At 50.7% G+C, this 22,263-nt stretch overlaps 1 protein-coding gene across 6 annotated transcripts in view; it reads left to right on the top strand.

The window, feature by feature from the left end:
- GRB10 (growth factor receptor bound protein 10) overlaps positions 1–21,506 on the top strand; it is a 196,770-nt gene extending 175,264 nt beyond the window's left edge. For all 6 annotated transcript variants that reach the window (XM_060020099.1, XM_060020103.1, XM_060020100.1 and 3 more), the window contains 6 exons: positions 5,018–5,095; positions 6,059–6,175; positions 7,056–7,122; positions 7,335–7,422; positions 16,733–16,826; positions 20,989–21,506. In XM_060020099.1, the coding sequence (XP_059876082.1) occupies positions 5,018–5,095; positions 6,059–6,175; positions 7,056–7,122; positions 7,335–7,422; positions 16,733–16,826; positions 20,989–21,135 (591 nt within the window). In that variant the 3' untranslated portion in view covers positions 21,136–21,506. The remainder of the gene's footprint in view (positions 1–5,017; positions 5,096–6,058; positions 6,176–7,055; positions 7,123–7,334; positions 7,423–16,732; positions 16,827–20,988) is intronic.
- Positions 21,507–22,263: the final 757 nt, after the last annotated feature.

Below are 22,263 nucleotides of genomic sequence, written 5' to 3'. Positions count from 1 at the left end.
GTGGTCAGAAAAGATACTTGATACAATTTCAATTTTCTTAAAGTTACCAAAGTTTGATTTGTGACCCAAGATATGATCTCTCCTGGAGAATGTTCCATGAGCACTTGAGAAGAAAGTGTATTCTGCTGTTTTTGTATGCAGTGTCCTATAATTATCAGTTAAATCCATCTTGCTTAATGTATCATTTAAAGCTTGTGTTTCCTTATTTATTTTCATTTTGGATCATTTGTCCATTGGTGAAAGTGGGGTGTTAAAGTCCCCTACTATGATTATGTTACTGTCGATTTCCCCTTTTATGGCTGTTAGCATTTGCCTTATGTATTTAGGTACTCCTATGTTTGGTGAATAAATATTTGCAATTGTTATATCTTCTTCTTGGATTGATCCCTTGATCATTATGTAGCGTCCTTCTTTGTCTCTTGTAACAGTCTTTGTTTTAAAGTCTGTTTTGTCTGATATGACAGTTGCTACTCCAGCTTTCTTTTGATTTCCATTTGCATGGAATATCTTTTCCATCCCCTCACTTTCGGTCTGTATGTGTTCCTAGGTCTGAAGTGGGTCTCTTGTAAACAGCATATATAGGGGTCTTGTTTTTGTATCCATTCAGCCAGTCTATGTCTTTTGGTTGGAGCATTTAATCCATTTACATTTAAGGTAATTATCGATACATATGTTCCTATTACCATTTTCTTAATTGTTTTGGGTTAGTTATTATAGTTGTTTTCCTTCTCTTGTGTTTCCTGCCTAGAAAAGTTCCTTTAGCATTTACTGTAAAGCTGGTTTGGTGGTGCTGAATTCTCTTAGCTTTTGCTTGCCTGTAAAGGTTTTGATTTCTCCATCGAATCTGAATGAGATCCTTGCTGGGTAGAGTAATCTTGGTTGTAGGTTTTTCCCTTTTATCACTTTAAATATGTCCTGCCAGTCCCTTCTGGCTTGCAGAGTTTCTGCTGAACGATCAGCTGTTAACCTTATGGGGATTCCCTTCTATGTTATTTGTTGTTTTTACTTTGCTGCTTTTAATATTTTTTCTGTGTATTTAATTTTTGATAGTTTGATTAATATGTTTCTTCTCGTGCTTCTCCTTGGATTTATCCTATGTGGGACTCTCTGCACTTCCTGGACTTGATTAACTATTTCCTTTACCATATTAGGGAAGTTTTCAACTATAATATCTTCAAATATTTTCTCAGCCCCCTTTTTTTTCTCTTCTTCTTCTGGGACGCCTATAATTCAAATGTTGGTTCGTTTAATGTTGTCCCAGAGGTCTCTGAGACTGTCCTCAATTCTTTTCATTCTTTTTTCTTCATTCTGCTCTGCAGTAGTTATTTCCACTATTTTATCTTCCAGGTCACTTATCCATCCTTCTGCCTCAGTTATTCTGCTATTGATCCCATCTAGAGTATTTTTAATTTCATTTATTGTGTTGTTCATCATTGTTTGTTTCATCTATAGTTCTTCTAGGTCCTTGTTAAATGTTTCTTGCATTTTCTCCATTCTATTTCCAAGATTTTGGATCATCTTTACTATCATTATTCTGAATTCTTTTTCAGGTAGACTGCCTGTTTCCTCTTCATTTGTTTGGTCTGGTGGGTTTTTACCTTGCTCCTTCATCTGCTGTGCGTTTCTCTGTCTTCTCATTTTGCTTAACTTACTGTGTTTGGAGTCTCCTTTTTGCAGGCTGCAGGTTCGTAGTTCCTGTTGTTTTTAGTGTCTGCCCCCAGTGGCTAAGGTTGGTTCAGTGGGTTGTGTCAGCTTCCTGGTGAGGGGACTAGTGCCTGTATTCTGGTGGATGAGGCTGGATCTTGTCTTTCTGGTGGGCAGGACCATGTCCGGTGTTGTGTTTTGGGATGTATGTGACCTTATTATGATTTTAGGCAGCCTCTCTGCTAATGGGTGGGGTTGTGTTCCTGTCTTGCTAGTTGTTTGGCATAGGGTGTCCAGCACTGTAGCTTGCTGGTCGTTGAGTGGATCTGGGTCGTAGCCCTGAGATGGAGATCTCTGGGAGAGCTTTCACTGTTTGGTATTACATGCAGCCAGGAGGTCTCTGGTGGACCAACGTCCTGAACTCAGCTCTCCCACCTCAGAGGCACAGGCCTGATACCCGACCAGAGCACCAAGACCCTGTCAGCCACACAGCTCAGAAGAAAAGGGAGAAGAAAAGAAAGAAAGAAAGAAAAGAAAAGAAAGTTATTAAAATAAAAAATAATTATTAAAAACAAAACAATTTTTAAGTAATTAAAAAAAGAAAGGGAGAAAGAAGAGAGCAGCCAAACCAAAAAGCAAATCCACCAATGATAACAAGCACTAAAAACTATACTAAGGAAAAAAAAAAAAGAGAGAACCCTAGGACAAATGGTAAAGGCAAAGCTATACAGACAGAATCACACAAAGAAGCATATGCATACACACTCACAAAAAGAGAAAAAGGAAAAAAATATAGATATAGATATAGATATATCTATCTATCTATATCTATATAGATAGATAGATAGGTAGATATCGTTGCTCCCAAAGTCCACCGCCTCAATTTTGGGATAATTCGTTGTCTATTCGAGTATTCCGCAGATGCAGGATACGTCAAGTTGATTTTGGAGATTTAATCCGCTGCTTCTGAGGCTGCTGGGAGAGATTTCCCTTTCTCTTCTTTGTACGCACAGCTCCTGGGGCTCAGCTTTGGATTTGGTCCCGCCTCTGCGTGTAGGTCACCTGAGGGCATCTGTTCTTCGCTCAGACAGGACGGGGTTAAAGGAGCAGCTGATTCGGGAGCTCTGGCTCACTCATGTGGGGGGCGTGGGAGGGAGTGTATGGAATGCAGGGCAAGCCTGCAGCGGCAGAGGCCGGTGTGACGTTGCCACAGCCTGAAGCGCGCCGTGCGTTCTCCTGGGGAAGTTGTCCCCAGATCATGGGACCCTGGCAGCAGCGGGCTGCACAGGCTCCCGGGAGGGGAGGTGTGGATAGTGACCTGTTCTTGCACACAGGTTTCTTGGCGGCGGCATCAGCAGCCTTAGCGTTTCATGACCATCTCTCGTGTCCACGCTGGTAGCCGTGGCTCGTGCCCGTCTCTGGAGCTTGTTTAGGCAGCGCTTTTAATACCCTCTCCTCGCGCACCCTGAAAAAATGGTCTCTTGACTCTTAGGCAGCTCCAGACCTTCTCCCAGACTCTCTCCTGGGTAGCCGTGGTGCACTAGCCCCTTCAGGCTGTGTTCACGCCACCAACCCCAGTCCTCTCCCTGTGCTCCGACCGAAACCCGAGCCTCAGCTCCCAGCCCCGCCCGCCCCGGCGGGTGAGCAGACTCACCACCACCTCTCGGGCTGGTGAGTGCCAGTCGGCACTGATCCTCTGTGCGGGAATCTCTCCGCTTTGCCCTCCGCACCTCTATGGCTGCGCTCTCCTCCATGACTCTGAAGCTTCCCCCCGACTCCGCCAGTGAAGGGGCTTCCTAGTGTGTGGAAACCTTTCCTCCTTCACAGCTCCCTCCCACTGGTGCAGGTCCCGTCCCTATTCTTTTGTCTCTGTTTATTCTTTTTTCTTTTTCCCTCCCCAGGTACTTGGGGACTTTCTTGCCTTTTGGGAGGTCTGAGGTCTTCTGCCAGTGTTCAGTATGTGTTCTGTAGGAGTTGTTCCACATGTAGATGTATTTCTGATGTATTTGTGGGGAGGAGGGCGATCTCCACATCTCACTCCTCCGCCATCTTGAAGGTCTCCCCTGCAGTTTGTTGTTCACTGAGTCTATATTCTTGTCTCCGGGACCAGAATTCCACTCAGCAGCTGTTTGAGTATGGGCGTGTTGGCAACAAAACTCTCTCCGTTTTTGTTTGGTATATTTTTATCTTATTTTCATTATTGAAGGAACTTTTCACTGATGGTTGAATCCTTGGTTAGAGGTTATTTTCTCCTGCATTTCACCCATCCCATTGTCTTCTAACTCCCATCATTCAAGTTAAAAAGTCAGCTGTTCCTCCTCTCATAGCTTCTGTGAAAGTAAAGTGTGTCTTCCTACGGTTGCTTTCAACATTTTCTCTTTGTCTCTGTTTTCCATGATGTTCCTGGGTGGTTTTGTTTGTTTGTTTGTTCGTTTTTGTTTCGTTTTTATCCCACTCCTAGATTCTGTAGCTTGGTGGGATTTTTTTAGTTTTGGAAAATTCTTGGCCCTTATCTCAAACATTTCTTCTAAGCCGTTCTCTCTCTTCGCCTCTCATGGGAGTGCAGTTGTACCTGTGTTAGACCTTTTCATCATGTCCCAAATATGTTAACTTTAGAAACGAGTACTGCAGGGCCTCAAGCTGGAAATGAGCTTACATCCATAAAGGACAGTGAGGAGGAAGATGCAGCCCACTTGATACCTGAGTTTTCTCTTCCTGACCTTGTTTCTTTTCTATGTGGTTTGAGTGGGTAATTGGGGAGCGTAGGTTGGGATGTTGGGAGTGTACGAGACTTTGCAGGACCCATAGTGCTTATTTCCTGGGGAAATAAAGCATGAGCCACTGAGCTGCTTGGGCAGGAAGCCTGGTGGTTAGGAAGAGCGCTGGTTTGGGAACAGGCTCGTACATTCAGATCCTGAATCCATACTTTACCATGACCTTGAGCAACTTGCTTCACTTCTTTGTGTTCTGTTATTTGTAAAATGGGGATAGAGTACATATTTCGTAAAATGGAGAAGATTAAATAAAAGAGCAGCATAAAGCACTTAGAAGAGAGCTTTGCCTGTAGCAACATTCAGTAAGGTTGTTGTTCTTCTCTCATCGTTATTACGCTGTTACTGCCCTGCTTACTTCCTGCCCACCCAGGATCCCAAGACAGTCGGCGGTAACTGTCTATGGAGTGTTGGCGGTGGCAGGCCCCAGAGACGGTGCCCTGTTGGGTGTTTGTTCTTGAGTTCACCAGCCTGTTGGCAAGGATTGCTCATTGTTCTGTATGACCGTTGCCCCCCGCGGCCGTGGGTTTGCCACATCTGGGGCTTTGGGGGCTCCCGAGGCCCCCCCCAGTGGCTGACTCTGGCCTTCCTTTCCCCTTCAGTATGGAATGCTCCTTTACCAGAACTACAGAATCCCTCAGCAGAGGAAGGCCCTGCTGTCCCCCTTCTCAACTCCAGTGGTAAGTAAAGCTGCCGGCCCCAAAACCAAGTTCCTTCTCAGCTGCTGCGTCAGCGTGCGCTGTGGACATCTCGTTTCCGACGAGGCTGACCAGAGAAGCTGCAGAACGAGCTTGTGCGTTTCAGAGAAGCCAGAATATCTCTCCACCTTGCGTTTCCCAGAAGGTGGACCTGGTCGTCCCAACAGCGTGCCTGCCGGGAGCAGATTCCTCTGCCACCCTCACCCTGTCCCCGCGTCTCCCCGCAGGGTTGCCTCAGTAGATGGCTCCATTTAAGGGCTCTCTAGTCACGTGCTCAGCAATGTCGACAGCAACTCTCAGCTCCGCTGAGGAGCCGCCTTCCCGCCTTCGCTTTTGTCCATTTCAGCTGTGGGACCCGCGGTGCTGTTGACCATGACGCTTAAGTCTCTCTCTGTGAGAATTGAGACTGTAGTGAGTCATCTTGTGTTCTCAGGATGGACTTTAGTTCCCAGAGGTGCAGAAATGCTTCATCCTCTCCAACTATGATCTTAACAGCCCCTCGATGTCCATTCCTAGATGTCAAACTATCCCACAGAACGAGTCCCTGGGTTTCCCGGAACTAACTTACCCGACTCGGCTGTGGTGAGGGCTGGCTTGCACTTGACGTTTCCATTTCTTGGATGAGTTTTAGTGCACGTTCGGGACCCCGTGAAACACCACACAGTCCCGATCCTGTGGGTACCAGCAGCCTCACCAGTGGCCTTCGAATACCTCGAGAGGACTGGAACGTTTCTTTGTTCTTCTTGAGAAAAACCCAAGCCATTTTTAGTCCAAGGGCACTTGCGGCACTGAATGTTCCATCTGAGCCTTAGAGAGTTGGGGTGGTGGGGGGACTTGCCCGTCCTCTCCTGCCCCTCCCCAGGCACAGCCGTTCTGTGCCAAGGTTCCCACCTGCTCCCTGGCTGTTTCCCTGCATCTTAAGAACTCACGGCCTCTCGTTTCCAGCGCAGTGTCTCTGAGAACTCCCTCGTGGCCATGGATTTTTCTGGGCAAACAGGAAGAGTGATCGAGAACCCAGCTGAGGCTCAGAGTGCAGCCCTGGAAGAAGGCCACGCCTGGAGGGTAAGGCCATGGCCCTGTCCCGCCAGGACGGGCTCCCTCACGGTGGCCACTCCACGCCTGGTCTGCCCCCCGAAGAAGGGCTGTGTGCTGGCGTCAGGGGGTGAGAGGCTGGGAGGGTGGGTGGCTGTGAGTTCTCAGCTGCAGGAAGCCTTGGCCCTCCTGGGCTCCTCCATGTGCCCAGCACCCTGCCACCCCACCACCCTCGTCCCTGGGCTCCCGTGGGGGGAGGGGCAAGGAGCAGAGCCCTGGGTTCCCCCGGCTCGCAGCCCCGTTCCTGCTGGAGTCTTCCGGGCGGACAGAGCGTGAGGCCAGGTATTCCGAGTGTGGCTCGACCACTAACTAGCTTCACAGCCTTGGACAGTCTTTTTACTCTGAGGCCCAAGTTCCTAATCGCCAGATGGATGAATATCTCCCAACTTCCAAGCTTTTCTGAGCTTTAAAGACAGTGTACAAAACACAAGCCCACAGCTCTGGCTCCGAAAGCCTCCCCCTCCTTCAGCCTCAGAGTGCGCAGAAAAGGAGAATGCACCCAAAGCCACGACCAGTGTTCAGACCTGCCTGAGTTCCCCGGGAAATCTCGTGCTTTTCTCCTAAGATGTATTGGGAATTTCACTCCGTGTCTTGTGTGTGACAAACACGTCTCTGCTTCCATCCTGGAATCCTTAGAAATATACTAGGATGGGGATGCTTCTGGTTTTGTTTTTAACAACTGCCGCCTGTAAGCTGTCTGTCCTTGTGGTCACATGGGACTGAGGTGTCTGTCATTCCGTGGTCGAGGGCCCTGTCACCTGGCCAGCTCCCCGCCCCAGCTGTGTCCCAGGTGGCGTGCTGTTTGTGTCACTCCGCTGTCTCAGCGCTAACGCGGGGATTTCTTTTGCAGAAGCGAAGCACGCGGATGAATGTCCTCGGGAGCCAGAGCCCCCTCCACCCTTCCACCCTAAGTACAGGTAAACGCTGGCATCTTGGCCTGATGTTTTTGTACATAAATAAAATAAAAGAGCTCCCAACCCTCCCCGAGCTTCCCAACGTTGTCCAGGCCCAGAGCACAGCACGAAAGCTGCGGCCACGGAAATCCGGGCCCCGTGTGGACCTGAGTGAGCTCGCAGGGCAGCCGCTGTGCGTGGGCCCCAGGCTACCCACCTTTCCCTGTTTCCCGCAGTGATTCACAGGACACAGCACTGGTTTCACGGCAGGATCTCCAGGGAGGAGTCACACCGGATCATTAAGCAGCAGGGGCTCGTGGACGGGTAAGGGACGCGACGGACAGGGTGGGCGTCTGCTGAGGGTCTGCTGGGCTCAGCTCCTCAGAGCATCCTGCCATGGGGTGCGGGGCTGGGCAGCGGTTGCAGCCTCGTTCTAAGGAGGAGCAGTGTGCTCAGGGAAACGAGGATGCTGCAGGGTTTGCACAGCTACGGAGTGGAGAGAGGGATTGCAGTCCATTTCTGTCCACACGCTAAAATCATTCTCTACCTCCCTGCTGAAATTCGAACAGATGAAGAACGCATGTTGCTTCTTTTTGATCAGTAAGGCAGTGGGCCAGTGGAAAACCGTATCTTCTTGCCTAAACCTTTTGCTTTATGCCTTATATCGTTGGCCGTTGCCCCAGCCGCCCCAGATCTTAGTGACGCAGAGCAGCAAAGCTGTATCATTTCTCACAGTTAGGGCTGCTTGGGTGGCTCTTCCCACCCGGGCCAGCAGAACTCACGTGCCTGGTGGCCAGTGCCGGCCGTGGCTGGGTGCCGAGGTGCCTGGGCACAGGCCTCTGGCAGGTTAGCTTGGGTCCATCGTGGCCATCACGGGGATCCCAAGGGTAAGAGGTCAACCCCAGTGCACAAGCACTTCTCAAGGTGACACCCCCATGGTCAAGGCAAACCCGGCAGCCAGGCTCAGCATCACTGTGAATGAGAGGAAGCTGCCCCGGGTGTGGCTGCAGACATGTGAGTGGCCGTGACCGCGGCATGGTCCCTCCCGAGCTCAGCCCGAGTCGTGCCTCCACCCCCACCCCCCACCCCCACATAAAGAGGCCCAGACGAGTTAGTTGGATGCCCTGGTCCATCCTTGTCGTGGCTGCCTCTCACTGGGTCTACTCAAAAGACAGGCTCTCGGGAGCTGCTCAACTCACAGCAGTCCTTTTGTTCTTCAGATCCTTCATCTTTAAAAAGTTTTATCATGGAACTCTAAAACTTCACATGAGGGAGGAGAGGGTGAGGAACCCTGTCTACCTCTTGCCCAGCTTCAGAATTTGCTCACCTGAGCTGGTCTCTTCCCCTTCCTACATTTTTATTATTTTTTTCTCCTCTTCTCCTCTTTGCCTTCCTCTCCTTCCTTCTAACTTTTCCCACTTTTCTTCCTCTACTTTTTCCTTCTTCTGAGCTGTTTTAAAGGAAACCCCAGACGTTCGGAATTTTTACCAGTAACTGTATTTCAGTGAGTGTCTGAAAAATAAGGACCCTTTTCTTCTGAGACAACCGCACTATCGTCGTTGCATCTAAAATAAACAAGAGTTGCTTAGTGTCCTCAGAAGTCCCATCACGTTCACACACACGAAAGTCCTTTAAATGTAGTTGGTCTAAAGCAGGATCTCCCCGTGGCGTCTGGTTGAAGTGTCTCTGTCTCCCTTAATATAATAGTAGTCTCCCCACCACTCCATTTTCTTTCCTTTTTTTTTTTTTTTATATCTTTCCTTTGTGGAAGAAGTAGGTCGTTTGCTAATTGTGTACCTGTGGTTTCTTTGACTGTGTTCCTCTGTCTCCCTCGTTTCCTGTAAAGTGTGGGCAGAGGCTTGCTTAGACTCAGAGCCTTCTTCCGAGAAGGCTTCTGCAGAGCTTCGGGGCTGCATGTCTATACTGCCCACTTCCTCATCCCGGGCTGGGCGGGGGTCTGGCGTTGTCAGCCGGGCCCCCAGTCCAGCTCCCAGCCCCCTACACCGACGGGTCTGAGCCACTGACCCCGCCCAGGTTTATTGTTTCATTAGAGGTCACAGAGTCGTTGTTTTCTAATTCTATTATTCCTTCATCATTCCTTAGCTAAAATCCTTTTCCTTGTCACATGTTTGTTTTTCTGGGAAAGGTAGCTAAGTGCTTGGTTTTCCTCTTTGTCAGTTTTCAGGATCACGGTTTGGTATTCTGCCGTCTTCCGGTGCTTCCAAATGAGGTGTTCCGTTTTGGTTTTTAACTCTCATGATGAACTTAGATACTATGTGTTTAATTTGTTTTAGTCCAAGCTTAAAGTTCTTCATGTTGCCTATGCCCTCTTTTTGTCCCACGGGGCAGGCCTCTTTCAAGTTGGTTCCTGAGTTCTTTTGACCCAACACTAATAGCGTTTGCTTTCTGGTGTGACACATTCTCTTAAGGGCCCTAATTCTTTGTCGTGGAAAATGGCGTCTGGAAACCAAATCGGTAGGTCTTTTCCATGGACAGAACTAGGGCATAGGCTTTTTAAACTGAAAAACAGATTACAGGTTCACATTGATATTGCCAATTCAAATGGAAAATTACAGGGTGTGTACGCCTTTGATTGTATTGTCTCTCTCTTCTCTTCCTCTGAAAAATCTTACTAATGACAGTCGCTTACTTGTTTTACCTCACTCTGTACTTGTCTGCTGTACCCCATATCACATCATGAAAATATTGATAATATTACTTCAGTACTACACTTCTTTGCAGCCCTTTTAATCCTTAAGGAATAGTCCAGGCAGGTCATGTTAAAGTACCAACCTTAAGGTACTTCTTCTCCGTGGTTCCACCACCAAACTGCCACGTCTTCAGGTTCATTCCTCTGTTTCTGATTTTCGTTAAGCGGATCTGATTTATTTCCTCTTCCGTTTCATGCTGCTTTTAAAACTATGTAAAACATTGCCTTGGTCCCAAAGTCAAAAGTTATAAAACCAGGTACTTTGCCTGGTGACTCTCCTCTGCCCCCAACTCGACAACGGGTAAACATTTTCATCAGTGTTTGTTTGTTTATCCTTCTGTTGTTTCCTTTTAAGAATATAAGCAAAACCCATTTGTTTCTGTAGTCTGCCTCATCTTAGCGAGGGCGTGTACTGGCCACAGAGGTCCAACCCTGAGCGTAGCTGCAGCCTGAGGGTGCTGGGGTGGGATGGCCAGGAGGGCTGCCCCCTTCCTTGTCCCCTGCTGGGTTCTCTTTCACACGATAGAGCCTCATTGTTTCCAGGCTTCTGTTATGACACACTGTGCCCCATCTTCGTGTTTTTGCTAGTGTCTCTTTGCCGGTGAGTTCGAAGAAGTGGGAGTGTTGAACGGAGGCTGGGTCTCTAGCATATGATTAAGGGCCAGTTTCATTTCCAATCCTTTTTGTGTTGCTGAACTGTTGGTACATACTTGCCCAGTTTTCTACATCCATTTTTTTTGTATATACTGTTTTTTTTAATTAATTTTATTTATTTTAAATTTTGTCTGCTTTGGGTCTTCGTTGCTACACGCAGGCTTCCTCTAGTTGCAGCGAGCGGGGGCTGCTCTTCATTGCGGTGTAGTTGTGGCTTGCGGGCTCTAGCACGCAGGCTCAGTAGTTGTGGCGCATGGGCTTAGTTGCTCCGCGGCATGTGGGATCTTCCCAGACCAGGGATCGAACCCGTGTCCCCTGCATTGGCAGGCGGATTCTTAACCACTGCGCCACCAGGGAAGCCCCTACATCCATTTTTTACAAACATTTTTTTCCCAGGTTGTCCTTTGTCTTTTTGACTTAGCTGATGGGGGTTTGGGTTTTGGTTATACAGTTTTTCTAAGTATGGTCAAGTTTATCTTTTCTGTCCTTTAGCCTGTATCTTTCTGGATTTTTGAGTCTTAGTCATATAAGTTTTTCCTGCTTCTCGATCACAAAGGAGTTTGCTCATGTTATCCTCTAGAGCTTGTATTGTTTCTCTGCTCCCTTCCTTCCTTCCTTTTTTTTCATGATTACTTCCTCCTTTTTTGCTTGTTCATTTTTGTGCGTTTAGATCCCAGGTACAGTTCAGAATTTATTTATCCCGGTGCACTGTTTAAGGACGGATCTGATTTTTTTTCCCATGTGGCTGTACAGTTGTTCCAAACGACTTATTTGAAATGTCACTTGATCATAGAACAGTCCCTTTTAGAGCCTTAGAGATGACCCCTCCTGACTACAAACAAGATGCTTCCCCTCTGAACTTTCTGCCTAAGAGAGAAAAGCCTACCCTCCGAAATTCCTCTCTTAGTGATGTTCTTTGCCTGTAGGTTTGTGTGTGTCTCCAGGGCTTCAAGGACAAGATGCTTACCCATTACAGCCCTAAATCCTATCCAAAGTGAGCCCTCAGATGTTCTCGTGGTGTCCCATTTACCGTATCACCTGTGAGATTCGTTCCAAGGAAGCCAAGTGGGTTTGCTTACCAGGTGACGTAAGTCATAAGCCAGTAAGTAATTCAAGAGGCAAGCGTGAGTAGAAAGGAAAGGTGCTTTAATCAGAAGAAAAGCCAGCAATCTGGGGAGAAGGTGGACTCATGTCCTAAGACCAACTCTGAAGATTCTGCTCAGCCATGACAGTTTTTAAAGGGAAAAACGGTGTCAGGTGGAGAGGAAGAATCCCAGTGAGTCATTGAAGCAGGAGGTTGGGTTCTGCATCCTTCTCCACTGCATGCAGACTGACTGATTCTTCAGCTGTTATCTTGCCAAGTGATCTGCCTGCAGTATTGCTAAGGGGGCTGTTGAGGGTAGAGAGCCAGTCATTTTTTAACTGCTTCATTCTTCATTCTTACCTCTTTTTATCCAGGAAAAGAATCAGCAGGTTAGACAAGGCACGGTGTGCGTTCAGGAGAGCATAGGTCAGGAGTTAGTTTCAATTGCCTAGTGATTCGTTCCTATAATTAGGTTCTTTTAACATTAGAGGGGGACAGAAATGGGCCAACAGGAAAGGGGCAAAAGAGCTGCTTTTGACAATGCCAGAGAAGTGAAGGTTCCACAGGACGTGTCACTTGGTGCCGTGGCCACAGCATCCCTCCTGGGGCCCAGGGCGGTGGCACCGACATCCCTGAGGGGCTGACACATCCAGGCTCAGGAAGGGGACGCGGGGGACCAGTGTGTTTTGAAGAAGCTTCCCCAGTGGTTGTGAGCTCAGGCCCAGCCGGCCCACTTTGCGTTAAAAGGAGCTGTCCTCGGGCAGGGGAGCCTGGGGCGGACAAACCGTGTTTGTCTTTCAACTTTTCCTGGAGTCTAGCGCCAGTTGGTGAGGTTGCCTCTGTCCAGCCTTGGTGAGAAGTGCGGGCATCCTGCCACCTTTCCTCCCCCCGCCCGCCTTGTTTCTCCCTGTCCTCCCTGCGTCTAAGGTTATCATTTTCAATCCCAACATCCGGCTGCTGGCGCTCTAGCAAACCAAAAGGCAGGGTGACGGGACATGGCCTGAGGTGTCATTGCAGTGATGCCACGTCGTCCGTTCATCCCCTTGTGCAGGGCGGAAATGTGCTGGGAAAACAAGGTGAATTAAATCATCAATTCCTAGTCGTTACCCCTCCCTGCAGAGTAATGGAGGGAAGCCAACGTAGAGAGTCAGACAACAAGCAGAAAACAGCGCTGGAAGGCAGGCCAGGACAACCGTTACAAAACCCCGCTTCCTAGACCTTTAGCCTCAAATCACTGATGGAGTTGGGGTGAGGGGGGCCGGAAAGAGACAGCAGAGCCTGCAGTCAACCCGTGAGGCGGCTCTGAAGTCCGCTGGGTCCGGGCAGCCCCCCGCAGGTGACCTGTGCACGCGTGCAAGCACGGGTCTGTGCACACGTGTACGTGTGTGCGTGTTGCGCTCGCGCCCCCGGGCCTGCAGGGCCTGCCGCGGGGCCGGCACTCGCTGGCTGCCCGCTTCCTTCCCCTCTTTCCGCTGACAGCCCATCCCAGAGCCTGGGACGGAAGGAGCTCTTCAAGGGGCCAGCCCCGCGCTGTGGGCCCCCCTGCGGATCTTCCCCCGGGGCTCCTGTTGGGACCTGCGGCGTTTAAGGCTCTGTGCCCCCCGTCCCGCCCCTGCCTCATTCACACTCAGGGTCAAGCCCCGCCACCCCCTTCTTGTCCCCTGTGCCTGTCTGTCATGAGCTGGTCCCTCTGTCCGTGCCCGAGGCCCCTCCGCTGGGTGGAAGGCAGCGTCTTTGTCAAGACTTGAGTTCTTTGCAGCTCTCCCTCCCCTGGGGCAGAGCGGGGTGCCGCCCCAGGGCTAACGCAGCCAGCTCAGAAGAGCGTAGGGTGCTCACCGGCGACGGAGGAACCACCTGCGCACTTGCTCCTGCTGTGCCGGCGCTCCTCCCTGGTTTCTGCTGGCTGTGTGACCTTGGAGAAGTTGCCTGACTTCTCGGGGCCCTGCTGCCCTCACTGTAAAATGGGGACAGTGACAGGGCCACTGTGAGTCCTGAGCGAGGCAGTGTGTGCAGTGCCAGGACCGCCACACACCTGAGCTGTGCTATCGCTCTGATCTCCCTCAGCCCCTTTGTGCTTTCGTGAATGGACACGTGAGCCTTGGCTCCAGTCCTCACATTCCTCAGCACTTTCGTTCCATGCTCCATTCTGATGACCTAAGCAGAGGCATCCGTGGCATGTTAGCCCCCAGCCTGGTCTCTGCAGTAGCCATCCCCCAGCCTGCCCTGAAATCCCTGCGCCTGTGGTTTGCCGGTGGCGATCACCAATGTCTCCAGTGTCCACACTGACTACACAACAGCCCTGAGCGTGTAGATGGTCCTGCAGGAGAGGCCGGCAGGGCAGCAGCCTGTGATCTGAAGCTCGCGAGTGTCAGATCCAGGAATCTCGCTGACTCCTAGGCCCTACCCCCTTTCCTCCGTGTGGACGACCGTTAGGCAGGACCTGTAACCCCAAGCTGGCGGGGCAGCCTCAGGATCTCCCGGGTCACACCCCAAACTGGAAGGCAGGCAGGCAGCGTCCTCCTTGGGGCTCAGAAGGAAGCATCAGGGGATTCATTGAGGGCTCAGGTGAGGAAGCACAGCCCCAGCTTCTCCTCCGGGAAGATTGAGCCCTGCCCATCCCCAGGTTTCTGCTAGTGAAACACTCGGAGAAAAGGGCGCAGACTGGGAGGCGCAGACGCGCAGCCCTGCCCAGGAGAGGAGCTGGCCCTCTCGTCTTCCTGCCCTCGGGCTCCGCCGACGCCGAGCGGATCACACAGGGGCCCGGCTCCAGCTCCGAGGCCCCATGTCTCCCGCCCGCCTGGCCGAACGGTGCAGTTGCATCCCGGTTCACACCTCCAAGGTGTGTCCTGCAAAATGCTATCAAAGAGGGGCTGGTATGTAGTAAAAGGTGCTGTAAAGAGTCAGGTAAGATAGGAAAACTCATGCTGGGGCCCTAAGGGTGTCGGGATGAATATCTACATTCTAAAGCCTCCAAGCCGTCCTGTAGTGAAATAAACCGTTTTTACCTTTTATAACATGGGATTTCCCAGGCTTATGTAACTGCCTTCCCTCTGACATTACAATCTAGAAACTGACGGTTTAGCTGTTTACCACCATTTGGTGTCTAATACCTTTAAAGTATGTTTCCTCTCAGGACATTTCTACTTTGTCTCTGGGATCAGGGCCTCTTCCTTTCTAAAGAATAACTTGGTCTTCCCATCTGATTCCAGATTTGTTCTGGAATCATTGTAAAAGCAATGACTTATGCTTCTTGGTGCTATTCTAAGTTTTAAAGTAATTTTTTAGTTAGAGTATAATTGATTTACAATATCGTGTCGGGTTCAGCTGTCCAGCATAGCAATTCAGTCTTTTTGCAGATTGTACTCCATTGTAGGCTGTTACAAGATAATGGGTATAATTCCCTGTGTTCCACAGTGCATCCCTGTCACTTATCTGTTTTATACATAGTAGTTTGTATCTGCTAATCCCATACCCCTAATTTGTCCCTCCTCCTTCCCTCTCCCCTTTTGGTAACCACGACTTTGTCCTCTGTGTCTCTGAGTCTGTTTCTGCTTTGCATATGTATTCATCTGGATTAGTTTTTAGATTCCACATACAAGTGATACCATACAGCGCTTGTCTTTCTCTGTCTGATGTATTTCACTGATACTCTGTAGTCCATCCACGTTTCTGCAAATGGCAGAACTTCATCCTTTATCATGGCCGAGTAACACTGCATTGTATATGTGTGTATGTGCCACAGCGTCGTCTGTGGATGGGTACTTGGGCTGCTTCCATATCTTGGCTGTTGTAAATACTGCTGCAGTGAACGTTGGGGTGCGTGTATCTTTTCAAATCAGTGTTTTCAATTTTTCCATTTATATGTGTCCAGGAGTAGAATTGCTAGAGCACAGGGTCGCTCTATTTTTAGTATTCAAGGACCCTCCATCCTGTTCTGCACAGTGGCTGCACCAATTTACATTCCCACCAACGGTGCAGGAGGCTTCCCTTCTCTCCACAGCCTGGCCATCACTTGTTATTTGTAGACTTCCTGATGTAATTTCAAAATGTAGAAAATTTGCAAGAATCATATAATGGATTCTCCTGTGTACGTGTCACCTGGGCACCTGAGTCGTGAACCTTGTAGCACCTTTGCTTTGTCATGTTCTCTCTCTCATTTTTTTTATCAGAACCGTTTAGGAGTCAGTTGTAATTATTTCAATATAAAATTTCTCAAAACAAGGACTTCTCTTAGGCAGCCACAGTATCATTATAAAACGTAGGAAATTAACGTGAATGCGGTTCGGTCACCTGACATCCACTTAGATTTTACCAGGGGTCCTGGCTGCGTCCTTCATCACCAAGGAAAAGAACTTCTTGGCCTCAGCACCGCCCTGGACCTGCACGTGTCCTGTCTTCCTTTGTGTCTTGACACTTGGAGGAGCCAGTGAGGACAGAACGTGCCAGGTTTGGCCGTCTGCTCACTCCCTGGAGGTGACGCTGGGTCACCTTTACTGCATCCCGTCAGGAGGTGCTGGGGTGGATTGTCTCATTCCTGGTGGTGGTAACTCGAATACCTGAAGATGGTATCCGCCAGGTTTCTCTATTGGAAGGTTACTGTGTGTCCCTCTGTCATAAACGTTAGGCGGTAGATGCTGAGACTATGAAAATACTCTGTTTCTCATCAAACTTAGATGCTGGTTTCAGCATCTATTAAAGATCTCCTTAATCAAGTGGCCAAATAGTGGTTTTCTAATTCATCATCCTCCTCTGTTTATTTAGCTGGTTTTCTGCTCTTAGGAAGAGCTTTTGTTCCTCCCCTGTGATTCATTTATCACGCCAGTGCGGACTCATGGACTCTTGTTTTGGTCTGTGGGTTATAATCCATCCGTTCTGTTAAGGTACTTGGGCGCCCCGATTGGCCACATTGCCTCTGGGGCCAGCTTCCTGATTTTCTGGCACAAAGTATACCAGCGTCACCTTGTACCTTCCCTGCCTCAGCCCTAGAGGTGCGATGTCCCCAGGGAGCCCTGGTTCCTTTCAGTGGAGAGTGACAGAAAGCACAGTCTGGATGAGGAGGGTGGTCTAGCTCTACAGCTCACTCAGCTCCCCGAACCTCCTGAAGCATCATATATACATACAGATTCATATATATATTCGGTCTGGACTTTCTAAATTAACAGTCAATTGACTCTTTCCATTCCCAGGCTTTTTCTCCTCCGTGACAGCCAGAGTAATCCAAAGGCGTTTGTCCTCACGTTGTGTCATCATCAGAAAATTAAAAATTTCCAGATCTTACCTGTAAGTATTGATGTTTTTCACACTAATTCTTATTCTTCTGTGTGCCGGTTTTGTTCTTAGTGCAATTTTCAAGGTCTCAACTAAGACTATGAAACAGTAAACATCAGACTGTTTCAAGCTCACCGGTGAGATCCTTTCAGGAGTTTCTTGAGAGGTTGGTTCTTTGAGCTTGGGAACGGTGTTTCCCTAGAAGGACACTGAAAGTGGTGGCGTTGTACTGTGGCCCCGACACGCCTGTGTAGCTCACAGGTGCCCCCGAGACAGCACCCGATGGGAAGAGCAAGGTCAGGTGATGGGCAGACACAGAGCAGAGCTGTTAGCCCAGGACCTGGTGCGGGAAGGATCACGTGTGGCTGTGCAGATGCGTGCTGTTGGCCACTTAATCTCAGGATTTGTCTGATTTGTGCTGTATGGACCAGGGGGACTCAGGAAGCCTGTAGCAAACTGACCCGTGGCCCCCAAAGAGAAGTGTTAATCCTTCCACTGGGTCCTTGGATCAGAAAACAGATTCTCCTCATTATTGAATATGATGTATTTGTCAACACGACTCTCTTTAAGAATGATGGTTCGATTTGCCGAATGTAACTGACCTCTTCCATGTGCCCAAGTTCAGATTCTAGTTCACGATTTGGGTGTTGTGTGGGAGACAATTGTCAGCACCTCCGAGAATGTGTAGTCCCGTTGGGGCTGAGATACACAAAATGAATACCAAGTGTCTTATGTACACTGTACGTATAGATGTGGTTGTAGAGAAGTGGTCAATTCTGCAGGTAATAACAGCTCTCGTGAAATGTTTCCTCTGGAACCCGGACCTGGGAAATACGCTGCTGAACGAGGGTGGCCAGATATAAGTCTGTCCTTTACAGAGTGAAGCCCTGAGAAGGCTTGAACCAAATGCATCCGTTTCACGTAGTGGGACCTGGCGTTTTTCAAGGGTGCTTGAGCCCAGGACTTCATACCGCCTGTCTGGAGAATCATGCAGGCACAGGAGGCATGAACGGGAGCGGGAAGGGCAGGCAGGGCTGGCTTTGGTGACCTGGGGGCAAGCAGCCTGCCTGGCACTGTCTGTTGAAGTCGCTCCCTGCTGTGCCCGATGCCCTCACTGTATAAACGAGGAAAATGAGACCCTCCCAGCTCTCAGTGGCCTGTCCTGGACCACCGGGAGGGACAGACTGTGGGTTACAGCCCAGGCTTCACAGATTCCACAAAACATGGTAATAAGCAAACCTGGGGACTGTTGTTCACGGGAGAGTGCCCCATCCACAGTCCTTTTTGTTTTCCTGCTGCGTTATATTATTGACCAGATGTTATTCTCTTAGCCTCAAATATGAAATAAAATGAAAAAGTACTGGCCAGCAGAATATGTAATACCATTGTCCCAAATAACCCCAAATCCTAGAATTATCAGACAGACAGGAACTTGAGAAGTGTAGCAACGAGAATGCAACCTCAGGGCTTAAACACAGGCTGTGGGTGTGCTTGGGGCTCCAGAGTTTGTGGATTAAGAAGTGGTTCTTAGTTTATGCGTCGACACAGGTTTAAGGCTAACTTCCTCTGTGTGAACAGTGCAGGGCAACTTTCCTGACCGCAGTGTATTGCAGTCATTGATCTCAAAATTCATTCAGTTAAAATCGATGTGAATTCATTTCTGGGAGATATTGTAGATGTCCTCCATTTTAAGAAAAATAGCTACCAGATATTCCATGACCTGGGCCAGGTTCTTCTCCTACATGATCTCATTAATCCCTTAGAGTAATCCAACATTTGCTTTGTAATAGAGCAAAGTGAACGTCAGAGGGGTGAAGGAGGTTGCCTGGGGTCCTACTGTGAGAGCCCAGGGCTGTGTACTCTTACACGAGCATGCTGTATGCGTGGACACTCACAGGTTAACTGGTCAACCTCACCCTCCTCCGTGGGGTGTGCTGAGTGCTCGGACACTCACAGGTTAACTGGTCAACCTCACCCTCCTCCGTGGGGTGTGCTGAGTGCTCGGACACTTACAGGTTAACTGGTCAACCTCACCCTCCTCCGTGGGCTGTGCTGAGTGCACGGACACTCACAGGTTAACTGGTCAACCTCACCCTCCTCCGTGGGGTGTGCTGAGTGCATGGACACTCACAGGTTAACTGGTCAACCTCACCCTCCTCCGTGGGCTGTGCTGAGTGCACGGACACTCACAGGTTAACTGGTCAACCTCACCCTCCTCCGTGGGGTGTGCCGAGTGCACGGACACTCACAGGTTAACTGGTCAACCTCACCCTCCTCCTCCATGGGGTGTGCTGAGTGCGTGGACACTCACAGGTTAACTGGTCAACCTCACCCTCCTCCTCCATGGGGTGTGCTGAGTGCGTGGACACTCACAGGTTAACTGGTCAACCTCACCCTCCTCCTCCATGGGGTGTGCTGAGTGCGTGGACACTCACAGGTTAACTGGTCAACCTCACCCTCCTCCTTGGGCTGTGCTGAGTGCACGGACACTCACAGGTTAACTGGTCAACCTCACCCTCCTCCGTGGGGTGTGCCGAGTGCATGGACACTCACAGGTTAACTGGTCAACCTCACCCTCCTCCGTGGGGTGTGCTGAGTGCGTGGACACTCACAGGTTAACTGACCAACCTCACCCTCCTCCGTGGGCTGTGCTGAGTGCACGGACACTCACAGGCTAACTGGTCAACCTCACCCTCCTCCTCCATGGGGTGTGCTGAGTGCACGGACACTCACAGGCTAACTGGTCAACCTCACCCTCCTCCTCCATGGGGTGTGCTGAGTGCGTGGACACTCACAGGTTAACTGGTCAACCTCACCCTCCTCCTTGGGCTGTGCTGAGTGCACGGACACTCACAGGTTAACTGGTCAACCTCACCCTCCTCCGTGGGGTGTGCCGAGTGCATGGACACTCACAGGTTAACTGGTCAACCTCACCCTCCTCCGTGGGGTGTGCTGAGTGCGTGGACACTCACAGGTTAACTGACCAACCTCACCCTCCTCCGTGGGCTGTGCTGAGTGCACGGACACTCACAGGCTAACTGGTCAACCTCACCCTCCTCCTCCATGGGGTGTGCTGAGTGCACGGACACTCACAGGCTAACTGGTCAACCTCACCCTCCTCCTCCATGGGGTGTGCTGAGTGCGTGGACACTCACAGGTTAACTGACCAACCTCACCTTCCTCCGTGGCATGTGCCGAGTGCACGGACACTCACAGGTTAACTGGTCAACCTCACCCTCCTCCGTGGGGTGTGCTGAGTGCACGGACACTCACAGGTTAACTGGTCAACCTCACCCTCCTCTGTGGGGTGTGCTGAGTGCACGGACACTCACAGGTTAACTGGTCGACCTCACCCTCCTCCGTGGGGTGTGCTGAGTGCACGGACACTCACAGGCTAACTGGTCAACCTCACCCTCCTCCTCCATGGGGTGTGCTGAGTGCGTGGACACTCACAGGCTAACTGGTCAACCTCACCCTCCTCCTCCATGGGGTGTGCTGAGTGCACGGACACTCACAGGCTAACTGGTCAACCTCACCCTCCTCCTCCATGGGGTGTGCTGAGTGCGTGGACACTCACAGGTTAACTGACCAACCTCACCTTCCTCCGTGGCGTGTGCCAAGTGCACGGACACTCACAGGCTAACTGGTCAACCTCACCCTCCTCTGTGGGGTGTGCTGAGTGCACGGACACTCACAGGCTAACTGGTCAACCTCACCCTCCTCTGTGGGGTGTGCTGAGTGCGTGGACACTCACAGGCTAACTGGTCAACCTCACCCTCCTCCATGGGATGTGCCGAGTGCACGGACACTCACAGGCTAACTGGTCAACCTCACCCTCCTCTGTGGGGTGTGCTGAGTGCACGGACACTCACAGGCTAACTGGTCAACCTCACCCTCATGAGCACGTGAGCCAGGAGGAGCTTGGGGTTGTTGCCCATGACCAGCTCAGGAGCAGGGGACCTTCTCTGCCCGGCAGCTGAGGGACCTGGCAGCACCCAGCACAAACCCCTCGCCCCCTCACCTCCCGCCCTGACGTCTTCTAGCTCACCTCGCCAGCTCCACGTGTGTCCCTTAGAGCCTCACTACGGGTGGACAGCACTGATCCTGACTCTGGGGCCTGTTCTGTCCCAGAGCTGTGGCCTCTGACTTGGCAGGTCTTCTTGTGTCTCTCTAGTGCGAGGATGACGGGCAGACCTTCTTCAGCCTTGACGACGGGAACACCAAATTCTCTGACCTGATCCAGCTTGTTGACTTTTACCAGCTGAACAAAGGGGTCCTGCCTTGCAGACTGAAGCACCACTGCATCCGCGTGGCCTTATGACCTCAGGTCTACCCTGGCTGCAGGCTGGAGGACGCTGACACTGGAGTGAAGAGGTCTGTGCATCGTTCAGAACACACGTCTGCCTGCACCTCGGGGCTCGGAGCAAGTTGGGTGCGTTCGGCGCTCACCGACCACGATCGACTGGTTTGTTGGACTTGACGATGATGTGCCGCTGCAGATCCAGCAGGGCCGCGCCCCCCTCGCTGGCCTCGTCGGGGAGGTCGGAAGACAGCAGACTCGAGAATAAACTGGAATGATGGTCTTGGCTGGGCCGTGGAGGCACACGAGCTGGAGAGAAGTGATGGGAAATGAACTCTCGCCCTGGAATAATCTTGACAATTAAAACTGATATGTTTACTTTTTTGTATTGATCCCTTTTTTGCACTCCTTGTTTTCAATATTGTATTCAGCTTATGGCAAGAGGGGCCGTGGCTTTTCAGTCTGTGCAAGATGCAAAGACAGTTGCGAAGGGGTAGCCCCAGAGGCTGTTTGCAGAGGGTGGTGCCCACCTTCTGCAGGTCACTCCCAGGCAACCGGCACCCTAGCCCTCCCCAGTTTCCTTGGAAGCTTTTTTGATACAAAAGGTGTTCCTGTGGTAGGCACGTGGCATGCTCTGTGGCCAGGCAGGTGGCGTGGTCAGCCAGCCCCTGCGCTGAGCACGTGCCCCTTCTCGTGCTGTCACCTGACTCCACGTGCTGTGCCCTGCACACTGCAGGTGGCTTGTTCCTTGGAAAACACCACGCGGGGCTGAGTGGTTGCCCGTAGTTGGCCGCAGGCCCGCCTGCCTGAGACACAGTGGGTACCCACCACCCAGCCATGGTGGACACCAGGCCGCCTGGCCCAGCTGCAGCCCTTCCAGCCTGTTCCAGGACCATCACTGCCTTACCCCCTCTGCAGTGGTGCTGGCCTGGCAGGGCTGCCCTCCCTCCTCCAGTGGATCAGAGGACCTAAGAGGAAGTGGCACCTGATTGGTCTGCTTCCGTGTTGAGTGGGTTTCCATGGTGACAGAGATGGAGACATTGGAGAGGGCAGCCCCGCAGCTCAGTAGGGGAAGGTCTTGCTTGGTGGCCTCCATCCTGCCGACGGCCCCGAGCCAGCCCGTGCAAGGCTGTGGGTGGCCCGTCGGCT

The sequence above is a fragment of the Delphinus delphis genome, chromosome 9 (genome assembly GCF_949987515.2).
Source record: "Delphinus delphis chromosome 9, mDelDel1.2, whole genome shotgun sequence".
Lineage (NCBI taxonomy): Eukaryota > Metazoa > Chordata > Mammalia > Artiodactyla > Delphinidae > Delphinus > Delphinus delphis.
The sequence above is the reverse complement of the archived record's forward strand: the minus strand, read 5'-3'. Positions and strand labels throughout refer to the sequence as shown.